Here is a 14234-nt window from a genome sequence, read left to right on the forward strand (position 1 = left end):
ACGCGATCCATGCCAGCCCCTGGTTCTTATTGTTGTTGTTGTCGCTGTTGTTTGTTGTTGTTGTTTGTCTGGAGCCTCAATTGGATTTTGATGGCCTTTTGATAAATTCCCTTTTTCGTCTTGAATTATTCGATTGTTAAAGGTTTCTGTTTTATTGTGATTTGTTTTCAATGAGAACGCCCCCGCAACAAGAACAACACAGACAGACAGCTGTGTGTGTGTGTGTGCTTAGTACATGTCAACGCCGCTGGGTGGCGCTATACAAGCAGTTAGCCTCGTCGCGATGGCTCACACGCTGCGCGTCGCCATGGACAGGTCGTAATTATTTTTGTGGCCAAATTGAATTGAATTAAATTGTGAATGTGAAGCAGAAGCAGTTGCAGAAGAGGAAGAAACATCAGCAGCAGCAGCAGCAGCAGCAGCAGCAGTAGATGAAGCCAAAGCAGCGCACAAATGAACAACGAACTTTTTGGCCACAGTTGAGCGATTCTTGGGTGTCGTTGTCGTAGTTGTTGTTGTTGACGTAGTTGTTGTTGTTACTGTTGTTCTTGTTGTTGTTGTTGTTACTGTTTTGTGCTCATCGTCACTAGCCAGTGACGCCGCGGCTCACTTGCACCTGCACAATGACGACGATGACGCTCTACACCGAGACGACGTCGCCTAAGTATCTTTCCCAGTTTCTGTTGCTGCTTGGAATTGTTGTTGTTGTTGTTGTTGTTGTTGCTGTTGCTGCTTGGTGTTGCTGCTTGGCGTTGCTGCTTGCCATGCCCAACTACACACTTCCAGCCAACAGGCAACAGCCATCAGCATTCGTGGCCACTGTCACTGTCAAGCGTAATCATAATTTATTGTAATTATTTTGTATTATTTTTTAAAATTGTTTTAATGAGTCGTCGCCATCGTCGACTTCTCCTTTGCCTTCGCCTGCGCCGATCTCCAGCGTCTCCGTTGACGCTTCTTCGACTGTCGCTGCGATCGTTTTGGATTTTTACCTGATTTTTTTCCTTTTTTTTTTTTGTTTTGTATTTTTTATTTCAACAGCATGAATCCAACAACGTTGTTCAGTTAATTTTACCGCAGTCACCTCGATCTGCCAGTAATTACATTATAGATACCAGTACGTATTTCCATGTTATGATTACCGTTGTTTGCCAGCAACACAATAACAACAACAACAACAGCAACAACAACAATTGCTGTAACGACACTTTTCTGGCATTTTGTCAAACGAAATTTCATAATCGGAAGTGTTAGCTCCGTCGACTGAGTGTGTGCGTGTGTGTGTGTGTGTGTCTCTTTGAAGGTATGCCTTATTCGACTGCGATTACCGAGTACTTTTAATGAGGCTCAATTATTGAAATTTCTCAAATGCAACGGTGCTGTAAGAAATTAACTTCCCTACAAGTTGTTTTAAGCTATGGTTTCCATGCCGTTTGCGTGCTTTGCTGTTGTTGTTGCTATGAAAAGACAAGGGAAATGATTATCTTTCAATAAAACGCACAGATTCCACATAAGTTCCACAATTGCGAAATCCTTTCAACTATTTGTGGCGCTTACTGCTGTGCATCTATGTGGCATGTGAGAAAAAGACAGGGGAAACAATATGTTTAAGCCAAATATATAGCTTCCACATTTGCAATATCTTCTCTTATTATGGCAGATGCTGTGTGGAAAAGACTAGCGAATAAATTGTGTTGTATTTCAAGCACAGATTTACCATATTTACCCAATTACAAATTCGAATAATAATATATTCGGCAAGTGTTATTAATCTGTGTGCACAAGTTTAGGGTAAAAACGATCGTACAAGCTATTCCCTGGAATTAAATTCTAATGTACTCTGAAGTCCTTGTGGAGCTTATGTGGAACTAGTTTCAATGCAAAATATATTGATGATTATCACATAAAATTTACTAATTGCCTTTGATCTGTAAGGTATACGTTAGCTATATTTTTAGCACGAATTCTTTTTCGTTGTCAAATGTGGAACTATTTGGATATTAATGTAAAGAATTGTTAATTGTACACAAATAAAGCGCTTTCAGTTAAAATACGACATTTGACGGCAAGTGAAAGTCATACGGAGCATGTCCGCCCTATGAGTATTATGTACCCAGATAAACTATCGTACACACACACACACACACACACACACACACACAAACAGACATATCCGCATCCCTGTTGCCATTGGGCAAGTGCTGACAGTTTTAGATGCTGACGTTGTCGCATTGCTCAAATGCCTCCGACATTGCTGCACGTTGTTGGGCACCTGTTGATCTTATGCAAATATCAAATAGTTCTACACTGAACAATAAGATCCCTTACAAAATCCACAACGCAAGTACACATGTTCTTTTTGATAAGCGCGAGTATTTTGTTGTTTTCCTTTTTCTTAAATCTTTTGTTTGAACTTTATCAGAAGAGGCTTGCGTGTATAGCGGCTGCCGCAGGGCGGGGGTGTCTCCGTATTTGTGTGTGTATTTTGTTGTGTTGTGCTCTTAAAGATTTCTCGCTTTGATGTGGGCTGTGACGATAAGATAGTATTGTGCACGGAAAGCAACGCATGCCGTACCACCAGTGGGGGCGATGATTGTTAGGCGCAGGCTCAGCCTCGGTCGCAGTCTCGGTCGCAGTCGCAGTCGCCGACGCGGAGTCAGTGTCAGGGCTAGTGGCAGTGCATGCCAAAGCCATGAGGCTGATTTCCAAGAATAAGTTGTGATTTCGTTCAAATAGTTGGTAAGTTGCCCGCCCGCTCGACCAAATAACAAATATCTTAGAAAGAACGCACAACAGTCACAATCAAATACAATCCAAAAAACATTCTGTTTACATGCTGATAATGGAGTCTGTCAAATGTCTAAAAGCCACAAGATGTGGCCTGAAGTAAAGTCAATAATGGGGCGACTCGGAGGCAACTAAGCATAGTTTGGAGGCTGTAACTGCATCTTTAGTTATCAGTCAATAATTGTATCTAAATATCCCACTTTTGCTGAGCATAGATACAGATATATGTATATTGCATCTGCAGCATATTAAGAATCTGTATTTGCATTTATATCTGTAATGAATGTCTACTTGTATCTAAATAAAAGCCTGTATCAGCATCAATATCTGTAAATATGTCTGAATTGGTTGTTTATGAACAAATCTGTATCTGTATATCTTGTGTATATACCATGACTTTTTATCAGTTTTTATAATAAGCTTGAATATGCATATATATCTGCATATGTAAATGTATCTGTATCAATATCTGGGTTGCATGCTTGTGACTAATATGGGTATCTTTATCTATAAATGACAATATCTGCATCTTGCAATCTTTTTATGTAAAAGTAAGCCTAGTTGTATATGTAACTATATTTGAAGCTATATTTATCAGCCTTATTCCACCTGTATCTTTCTTTGTATTTGTATGTGTAGCTATTGCTTTGAACGAATCTGTCTATAAATGTGCCTGTTTATTAAGCTGTATCTGTATCTATGTCCGAATCTGAATCTGTACCCGTATCTATGGTAGCAAATGTATTCTTAGCAGTAGTTGGAAGAAGTTGATATTCCACTTAAATATTACTTACAATGGACTGAAATACTTCTGTCTTTATTTCTTGGCTTTTTTGCAGCTATTGTTATCTCTGCTTCCTCCACATTTTTGCTTTATTTACTCATGATTGTCGCCATCGTCGTGCTGGGCTCATTATTTTTATGGCTCTTTGTGCCCAGCGTTTCCACTAAAAGTGATCTAAATCTATTGACTGAACTCCCAGAGAGCCTCCAGTCCCCGCCGCCAACCCAAAGCACTTGTAGTCGTAGCTGCAGCTTCTGCTGGTGCTGGCCGCCACCTGAGAACCTGGCAACAAGCGAATGGCTTGCTATAATTTTTATGACGCTTTATGCTGCCGCATTTCTGGCTAACTATTTATGCCAGCAGCAACAGCAACAGCAACAACAGCATTCACTTATATTTTTATTGTTATTCATGCATAATGCCAAAAAGATAAATAACAAATAAATTTCTTACTATGAGTATGTACTCTGAGCCCACTTCTAGCTCTCCCAGTTCAGTTCCACATCCACTCCGCCCAACACTCTGCGGTAATTATTAATAAATGCTGCTGCTTTTGGCTTTCGTCTGCGCCTCCTCCGCTCTCTAATAATATTCACGCTTGGCTAAACATTGAAGAAAACTTAAAGACTCTGGCGACGACGACGGCGACGGCGACTCGAACTGGAACTAGAACTTAGACTGAGTCTTTAACTGAGATACAGTGAATAGACCTCGGTCTGGGTCTAGGCCTGGGCCTGGGCCATGCCCTTAACGTTGCGACCGACAACCAACAACCAACAACCGACAACCAACAACCGACGACCAATTGTCTTTTGGCATATTTTCAAGTTGAACGCTCGGCAATTTTTTTTTTTGTTTTTATTTTATTTTTTTTTTTTGCTCTCTCTCTCTCTCTGCTTCCTTCTACCATTTCTAGAGATTTTCTAGTGCGATTAAGCGAAAAACGAAACAGTCTCATAAAAAATATCGCTGTGGCTCAGCGCCTGCCTCTAACTCTATGTATGTGTGTATGTGTGCGTGTATTTGTGGATAACAATCAAAACTCAGCACATACATAAAAATTAAAAAAATGGTGGCTGTTATTGCGTTGTCGTTAGGCTTGGGCTCAGATCTCAGAGCAAATTGAAGTTACCTGATGTTATATGTGCCTGCAAAGTTCAATGGCAAATTGCGCCGTGGATTGCATGTGGACTCTATTGCGTGATCAGCTTTGTTGCATTTATTTTGTATTTTGTTGCAAACTGGTCGATAATTCTATTTGGATTGGATGCGGATTGGAGTGCATATGTAAGTGTTATATATATTTATTGTTTTTATTCAACAGATCCATTTTCCAATAAGGAATTGCACGTGGAACACATTGTGGAAACTTATAGCTAGCGAGTATTTCCTTAAAGTTTTCACCCATTTCGCCCAGCAGAAATATTAAAGTGAGTTGCCATTTCCACCTCTCTATCGTTAAATCGCTTAAAATTGCAATTCACACAGAAATGATCAATCGGATAACAAATTATATATCTACATATATAATAAATATATTAACAGTTATGCTGATGCCCAGAGGCGTGGATTTTCCGCAAAACATGAAACATGTATACAATACATATTCACAAAGTTATTTTAATTTGAAGCGCATTGATTGTCAGTCAGCCAATGATGCAGGAAAAAGCACGTATATTATGAATAATGTAAATATGTGGATTCTAAATGAAACGAATGTAGAATAAACTCAATATATTTCAGCCTTCTAACTTTCAATAAATTTGTTTTTTTTTTCGCAAAAACTGACTGCTTGAATTGCCAGCTGATGCCCTGTTGCATATGAAACCCATATTGATCAGTTCAAGAACCTATAAGGATAACTCTGGCACATATCAAAGCTAGCCTGTCAGCTGCCAAGAGCGAGCAACGCTTCAATAACTCAGCCGGAATCGTGTTCACCCCTTTGTGCGTGCCACATACCAAATGCAAATGCAAATTCATGGGGCACGCTCTCTGGGCCATGGCTGCTTTGACTGCTTTGCATATTGACATCATCATTTTGCCGAGACGACAAACTGTCAAACAAAACAATTGCTGTCAAATTTACTACAATGAGCCGGGCGCTGAAAGCGGCCAAAGGAAGTGAGATGAATAAAAAGCCAAAATATGGGAGAAATAAAAATGCTCGATAGAAAAAAATTGAGCTGTCAGTGTTTTTCTGTTTTCTCCCTCACTTTATGGGGGAGCAGGCCAAGAAGCAATTTCGACATATCAATAAATTTTTGACAATTTCTGTAAGGCAAGACAGAGAGACACATAGGAAACCGAAAACGTAGAAACACCTTTTCAATAAATTTGCTACAACTGTCAGGCGAAACAATGTCATTGTCACGGCGCTGCCGAGTTGCAGGCGAACTGACTCGACCTATAAACCTGTCACTGGCTGCGGCTCGCACTGGAATTGAAGGCATGCGACGGTCCCTGGGTCGGGCCCGGCGATGACAACGACAACGACAACGACGACATTATTGTCGCTAAACAAACGATCAAATGGCAATTTAAAAGTTTTTATTTAACACTAAATCACCCACACTCCGGCACAAATGAGACGCCATCAACCGCTGAAGTCCCACCACCTTACCATCCCACCAGCCCATGAGCCACTGAGCCCACTTCACCCTTTTGGCGGGTGGCCACCTGACGCGAGCGCTTTCTTTTTCAATTTCGAACCCTTTCGACTCCGGCGGGCTGGCAACCCTTGCGCGATTTTCAATAACTTGTAGTGAAAGCAGCCGAACAAAAGGCGCAAAAGTTTACCGAGTTAAATTATGAGGTTGTTTCTGTTTCTGTTTCTTTATTATTTTGTATTTTTTTTTTTTATTTATTTTTTTTTTTTTTTTTTTTTGCTTTCCACTTGTTTGGCTGGGCTTTCGTTCTTATTTTTTTACCCCTTACCCATTGACAGTCTGACTTTTGACTCTCCATGGGGAATTTAACGCTGTTGTTTCGTTGCATGCATGAAAAAATATTGTGCCACAAGCAGCAAGGAGCAGGATTCGGCAGTGTATTGGTATTGACAACATTGCAGAGCTTCAACTTGGGCACAAGCTATGCTAATGCCTCCAAAGATTTCTCAAAATTGCCCGCATTGTGACCTTTTTCAAGTAACTGGCTTTACATTCAGCTTGTGTCAAAATTTGGGCGATGTTATTGCAAGGCATTAGCTTGAGATTTAGTAAAGAAAACCCATTCAATTTTAAAGCTTAAGATATTACATTTGATTTCTGTTTAAACTATAGAAAATAAAAATAATTAAGAAAATTTATACAAATTACTAATTAATATAAATAAATATTACATTTGTTTTTATCTAATAATTGAACATAACAATAAATGTTAGAAATAAAAATTAAAAAAACTGTAATAGTAAGATTGTATATATTTAAAATAAATAAAGGATAATCCAATTAATAATCGTTATACAAATTGTTTTATTTTTTTCTAAATATTTAATTCAAATTTAATCCAAATGTATGTAACAGGCAGAAGGAAGCATCTCCGACCCCATAAAGTATATATATTCCTGATCAGCATCAATAGCCGATTCGATCTAGCTATGTCCGTCTGTCTGTCTGTCCGTCCGTCCGTTCGTCCGTCCGTCCGTTTTTCCGTCCGTCCGTACGTATGAACGCAAGGATCTCGGAACATATAAGAGCTATAGACTTGAAATTTTAGATGTAGGTGCTCCTAGTGCCTGCGCAGATCGGGTTTGTTTCCGATATTCGATAACCTACTCCGTTTCCAAGCAATCGATACAAATCGATATCGATATCCTGTTTTTTGGGCAATTTTGGTAAATAATAAGAGCTAGAGTCACGAAACATGATATGTTGCTTCTAAAATATTATATATTTGTCAAGTATTTTTCATTTTATACCTATCGCCACCTCTCCGCTACCACCCCAAAGCTATAAATCAAGTTAATAACCCAACTTGTATTGCCAACTAATTTAAGCCAAAATTTAAATGCAATTGACTTTTTCAGTAAACACAAATATTCTATGATACAATAAGATATACTGTAGAAAATTTCATAAAGATCGGTTAAAAATAAACCAAAGTTATATGCAACTGCGCAGCGAGGTCGGTGCGAAAATTGAAACTTTTTCGATGATTTTTTTTTAATATCTCTTTAATAAGTAGCTCCGCGCGGAGATATGACGTTCCAAAACGACATAACTCCTTCCAAATCATCACGTTTTTTTTTTCAAAATCGAGGTCGGCGCGAAAATCTAAACTTTTCCGATAATTTTTTTTTAATATCTCGGGTAATAGCTCCACGCGGAGATATGACGTTCCAAAACGACATAACTCCGCGCGGAGATATGACGTTCCAAAACGACATAGCTCCGCGCGGAGATATGACGTTCCAAAACAACATAACTCCGCGCGGAGATATGACGTTCCAAAACGACATATCTCCGCGCGGAGATATGACGTTCCAAAACGACATAGCTCCGCGCGAAGATATGTCGTTTAGGAACGTCATATCTTCGCGCGGAGTTATGTCGTTTAGGACGTTCCAAAACGACATAACCTCCGCGCGGATATGACCTTCACGTTTTTTTTTTCAAAATCGAGGTCGGTGCGAAAATCGAAACTTTTTCGATGATTTTTTTTAATATCTCGGGTAAATAATGTCTGATTTTAAAATGTTATACCTTTTTGAATGCGTACGGATCCCTACCATCAACTGGCATCCAAGCAAATTAAACATCGTTTTGATAAGAAAAAATGTTGTAGACAAAAAACCGATTCGTTCGTAAATTCATGATTGATGATTTTTTGGAATATTTCCGTCAAATAATGTCAGATTTTGCAATTTCATACCATTTTTGACTCGTAAGGATCAGTTCTATCGATTGGCATCAAAAAAAAAGGAAATCCAAAATTTTGACTCAAATCGACAAAATGGCAAGGGGTGCGAAAATCGAAACATTTTCGATGATTATACCCTGAACTCATTAAAAATGAGTTTCGATAACTTACTCCGTTTCCAAGAAATCGATACGATATCCTGTTTTTTGGGCAATTTTGGTAAAAAATAAGAGCTAGAGTCACGAAACATGATAGGTTGCTTCTAGAATATATATATGCATTTGATGTTGGAAGAAGAGGGTTCAGGCAAAGACAATATAAACACGAAGCCTCAAAGGCCAGATGAAAGGCCAGGCTAGAAATTTTGCGTCGCAGTCAAATGTAAGGGCGTTACTCATCTTAGTGTTCATATTGTCTTTGGTTCAGGGTATCCCCTAGTCGGGAGCTCCCGACTAGAACCTCTTGTTATATATATATATATTTATTAAATATTTAAAAAATCGAAAATCAGCATTATATTCTCATTATATTAATAATATATAAATAAATATCAAAATTCCTGTCCAAATTATCTTAAAAACCACAAGGTCGGGTGGGTGGAAGAGGAATGGCACCTGTCAAAGCTGGATAATCATATTACATTAAAGATATAATGCTCTTTGTGTAAATTGAATAACATTTTGTTATATATTGAAATGATTTCAGATTTGCATATCATATGCATGGACTAGTGCACGAGCGGAGTAAAAACATAAAATTTGTTAAGAATTTCACTTGCTTTGTTCAGCACTAATATGGATAGTTGGTATGGCATATCTGGTTGATGTATCTATATTATTTATATTTCTATGTATTTGAGCGTTATGCATCAAATACAGCATTGGTGAACTGTGTGCTGCCAATGCAAAGAATCTGTCAGCCTAAGCAAGCTGCCCGGTTAAATATAAATTATATTATTTAGTCAAAAATAAAATACTTTTAAATAAATCAGAAACAGTTTAACCAGTGTTTTAATTTTGCTCGTCTGAAACATATGTGTATGACATGTAAAATCATGTTTTTGTATCCACATCAACTGCTGAAATTTGCATTATGGGCCATGTCATATAAAAGGTGGCATACATAAGGTTAGCTACAACTAGTCTAATATAGCGGGCTATTCAGTCCGAACTATTAACAACTACTAAAAAGAAATGAAGCCAATCGACCAGTCAAAGGTTCTATTGTTATTAAAATTGTTGTAGTTATTGTTGTGCTGATGATCTGCATTGCCAGCATATATACTTAGGTGGGATACATGCTTGTATACATACACGTATGGCTATTCATCCTGCCAGCGCTGCTGCTGCTGCCGTTGAAGTTGATGTTGTTGCTGCTGCGGCTGCAACAATTGTTGTCACGCTTCGTTGAACGGCGGCAGCGGCGGCGGCAGCAACAACTGTGAGGCTGATGACGACGTCGCTCTATAGGGCTGATTGAAAGATTATTTTGCACTGATAACGCTAAAAACGTATGGTTGGATGGTTGACCACAAACCACCACCACCAGCGCCAGCACCACCAGCACCACCAAGAGCAGCAGCAACAACAACAAAAGTCAAATAGAGCGAAGCAGCTCGGCGCTGCACAAAAATTGCAGTTCGAAAATTGTTGCGCTTTCGGTTTGCGTGTTTGCATTTTGCATTTAGCATTTTATATTCATTGCGTTGTCCGTTGTCGGTTGTCCATTGTCGGTTGTCGGTTGTTGGTTGTCTGCAGCGCCGTCGGGGTCATCATCAATTCGCAATGCATTTCCCACATATTCAGCGGCGTTCCGAGCGACCATCATCATTAATAATATTGAAAAGCCCTAATTACAGTTAAGTGGCCCAAACGAGTCTTATATGATGGGCACCAGGAGAAAAAGAGTGAGAGCAAGAGCGAGAGCGATAGAGCCGGGGGGAGAGTTTGGATAGGGCATGGCATAGACTGGCCTGGGCTACTACAAGACGTATTGAACTTGGTTAAAGGGTGCCAGTTCGACTTCCACTTTGACTGATCAGAAACTGAGCAACTTTAGGAGCCTGTCCCGCTCATTGCGTAAATCATTTTTCCCACCCCTGAAATAGGGCGAACGTGCTGCGTGTTTTGCCTTCACCTGCCCAAGGTGCCACAGGTTGTGCAGGTGCATGTTGCAAGTGCACAGACAGGCAGGCAGGCAGGCGGGCCCTTGCCCTGACCCAGGCACAGGCAAAGACCCCGACTGCTGATGACCCTTGAATTGCTATAATGAAATCATTTATAACTTTTCTTCCTTATGACCAATTTGTGCGTGTGTGTGCGTGTGTTGTTTTTGTTTGGTGTCTATGTGGGCTTGTTTGTAAGTAGTTTTCTCTGTAGCCAGGATCATTCGGTTATTTCTATCTGAGTCCTGAGCCCATTGATAACAGCAGAGAGGTCGAGCACGTGGCTATTGCGCAGCTGCGACAGCTGAGACATTAGAGAGCAAGAGAGAGGGAGAGAGAGAGGAAGGGAGAGAAGCAGAAGGACTTCTTTTGTTTACCTAAAAAGACAGCTATTTTTCATTGGGTTCAATATTCTCTGAAATAAATTAGAATATAAATTATTTATTTAAAATAATCAAATTTAAAGTTAATAATTATATTGTATGGGTAACTTACTAACGCGAATCCCCACAAATAATTATTATATTAATTATCATGTTATATTAATTATAATTATCATACCAATAATGCGTATTTAATCGGTATTTCGTTGGTATTTAATCAGTAAGTAGCTGATATGTTTTTTTCTTCTCATTTATTGATATTATTATTAATTTACCTACTACTAATCAGCGTTAATTATGGTATATTCGCTTTTTTATTTATTTTTAGGAAAGTGTACCGCCTTATATATCGAAAAAAATATATCTCCCCAACCGAAGTTCTTTCGGGCAAGCTTGCAATCAAAGCAGGCGTAGTTTTAAACAAAAATCGCTTGTGTTGTTTTTAAAGGAATTATAGCTACATTTATTTTCAGCTTATTATTATGTCACACCAAAAAAATAGATAAAAATTGCTAGTAGTATTATTAAAGTATTTTGGGATTGAAAGCAAATTTCACTTTGGGATTTTCACATAACGCGCAGATAAAATAGCCAAATTCACAGGAACTAAGAATATGAACACGAATATATGGAGTTCATCTCAAATGGCTGGCACTGGAGGCGCTTTGAAGGCACTGGCCAAGAATCTGGCAAATCAATTGACCCTAAATCGAACGGAAATGAAGCGCGTGGTAGCTCGCGTCATATCGGAGTGCCATGGCCAGGGTCATGTTGGTGACTACAATGGACACATGTTCTATGTAAAGCCAGAACGCATTGATATGACCAAGCAGATCACACACTCCAAAGAAGCATTCGACGAGATGCTACGTCAGAAGCGCATGCGGTCCAAGAATGAAATGCAGCGCTCTCCTTCCGGCTCCCGATCCCTCACATACAAGCTGGCGGTAGGGGATAAGCCGGAGAAGAGCCTCACTGGCGTCATCATTGACAAGAATCATCTGCGACCAGGCGGCCATTCCAGAGACATTGTGGTCGAAATATCCAAGCCTATTATTCAAATCAAGAGCAAGCAGCTAATCAAACGCAAGTCTCAGTCCCCACACAAAAGTCAGGTGAAAAGGAAAAGCTCAGCGAAAGTCCGTCCCGCCACCCTGAGCAAGCCCAAATCCTTGAAAAAGATCCAAAGTCAGGTTAAGCCCAAGCTTGCACAACTTACTAAGAAGAAATCGATTGCCAAGGCCGAAAGGAAGCCTGCGAAGGCCAAATTGTCGGCTGCCAAGAGTCAGCAATCCCGTCAGACGCTGCAACCAGCCAAAGCCCGTCTACCTGCTGGCGATGCAGTGCGTTCAACGGTTCCGGTCATTAAAGAGGCGCCTAAATCAAAGAGCGATCCATCTAGTCGCCCACGCACCCCACCATCCACAGCTGGCACCACGTTGAAAAAGCCGGGCATCTTGAAGACCAAGAAGGGCGTAAAACTTACGAAAACGAAGAGCATCAACAGCTGCAAGAACACCTTGGAGGAGAAGGGCAAAAAGAAACCGAAGCGCCTTACCGCCGGCGGCAGTGGCTTTCCAAAAACCAGTCGCAGCGTGACCTTGCCGGCAAAGAGGCGCGAGCTTCCGAACTGGCGCAATAACTGCCAGTTCCAAGCCAACGCAACCGCTATCTATCGACCAAATCCAGGAAACGCCAAGCTGAAAGGCAAACCGAGGGCTCGCCCAACGCCAACAAAAACAAACAGTAAAAACAAACCGGTCCAGCCCGTGAACAGCGTGCGGCGGATGCGCAACATGCGCTCGCAGGCGCGTCTAGCCAAGGATCTGGGGGGGAAGGAGAATATAGACGATCCGGAGCGCTTGGAAGCAGGCAGCATGAACCTCTATAGAGCCAATGAGAATGATACCCCGGTCAAACGGGTCAAGCGCGTCTATAAGATCAGCGCACGCCTTCAGGAGCTGGCCCAGCCGCCGCCACATCGCAGATTCAACCCGGAGTCGGCACCCGTTCGCACCCGTTCTCCGATCTTCAGGCCTAAGTCGAAGCTGAGGTCACGTCGCCGCAGACGCCGCGTTATAGTGGACAGCAGCCTGGGCAGCATTGAGGGCCTAAAGGCCACCTCACGCTCAGGCCTGTCCCCGGCTAAGCGCAACCTGACACTCGCCTTCAGAAACAAAGAGGGATCACGCAGTCCACACAGTCCACGCCAAAAGCAGAGCGTGCTCTGGCGATAATTGCAAATCGTTACGAGATCGAGATGTTAGTCGGCAGTCGGCAGCCGGCAGCCGGAAACGGTCGACGGTTTCTTTCATTTTGGCCCGCGGAAGTTCTCTGTTCTTCTTAAAGTGCGTCCTGACTTGTCCTGTAACTTTCTCGTGGGCACCCTAATAAATTTTGAAGTAATAACTTATTTGATGTGTTCCATTTAGTTTTTAGACATTGACTTTAATAAAACAACTACACAGCAATTCTTTCTCCTTTTCCATTTATTTTACCCTGAATCCATTTAAAGTGGTTAAAAGGAAGGAAGCATCTCCGCCCTCATCAAAATTATTGATCACCATCAGCATCCTCATGTTTCTTCTGTCTCCGTTTGTCCGTATGTGTAAACGTATCCTCCTAGTGCCCGCGTCGGACGAGTTCGATAACTTGCCACGTTTTGAAGCAATCGATACAAGTCGATATAGAAATCTTAGGCAGGCACTCTTTCTGGTTGTACTTAATAGAGATGACATAGAGATTGCCGGAATATTGAATGCATAAATATATATGATGTTACCCTTCCTCAGGCTCAATAGGATATTGTTCACATACATTGTTGGTATATTAAAGTTTTATTGTTTAATACCATAATGGAGTTGACAACTGACGAATTGACAAAAATCAAGAAGCACCTCAAGTCGACACAGTAAATAAATTTATATTTAATCTTGATCTCTTGCCCCTAATGAAATGAGAATTTCTGACCCAAAATCTGAATGATGTGTTCTTTTAATATGAAGATATTTCAAAGGATGTTCAAGCAAAAAATTTGTAAGTCCAAATCTTAATCTTAGCTAAATAACGTCATGAATATGATTCAAGTTGGAAAAAAAGTTTCTTATTTTTTTATAATTATATCAGATAATATTCGTTGTATATGATCAGCTAAAATTTTCCCATAGAAATGAAAAAACGTAATTGGTGTACTGCACTTAAATTGAGGGTCCACTCTTTCGGTCCCAATGCATGCAGTTTGGCGGGAAAGCTTCTA

The 14234-nt window shown here is 40.5% G+C and overlaps 1 protein-coding gene and 1 long non-coding RNA gene across 2 annotated transcripts; both read left to right on the forward strand.

Annotated features, from left to right (window-relative positions):
* The first annotated feature begins 2647 nt into the window (after nucleotides 1–2647).
* On the forward strand, nucleotides 2648–5320 carry LOC116652080 (uncharacterized). The gene is made up of 3 exons (XR_004305077.2): nucleotides 2648–2739; nucleotides 4896–5001; nucleotides 5060–5320. It is a non-coding gene; the product is annotated as an uncharacterized lncRNA (long non-coding RNA).
* Nucleotides 5321–11433: 6113 nt separating this feature from the next.
* Nucleotides 11434–13449, forward strand: LOC6631692 (serine/arginine repetitive matrix protein 1). The gene has a single exon (XM_002055112.4). The coding sequence runs from the start codon at nucleotides 11593–11595 to the stop codon at nucleotides 13213–13215; it is 1623 nt and encodes a 540-aa protein (XP_002055148.1). The 5' UTR covers nucleotides 11434–11592; the 3' UTR covers nucleotides 13216–13449.
* The last annotated feature ends 785 nt before the right edge of the window (nucleotides 13450–14234 follow it).

Source organism: Drosophila virilis, chromosome X (assembly GCF_030788295.1).
Source record: "Drosophila virilis strain 15010-1051.87 chromosome X, Dvir_AGI_RSII-ME, whole genome shotgun sequence".
NCBI lineage: Eukaryota > Metazoa > Arthropoda > Insecta > Diptera > Drosophilidae > Drosophila > Drosophila virilis.

Excerpts from the sequence above, each read along its gene's own strand:
- LOC6631692 (XM_002055112.4), top strand. The coding sequence starts at position 11,593 with ATGAACACGAATATATGGAGTTCATCTCAAATGGCTGGCACTGGAGGC.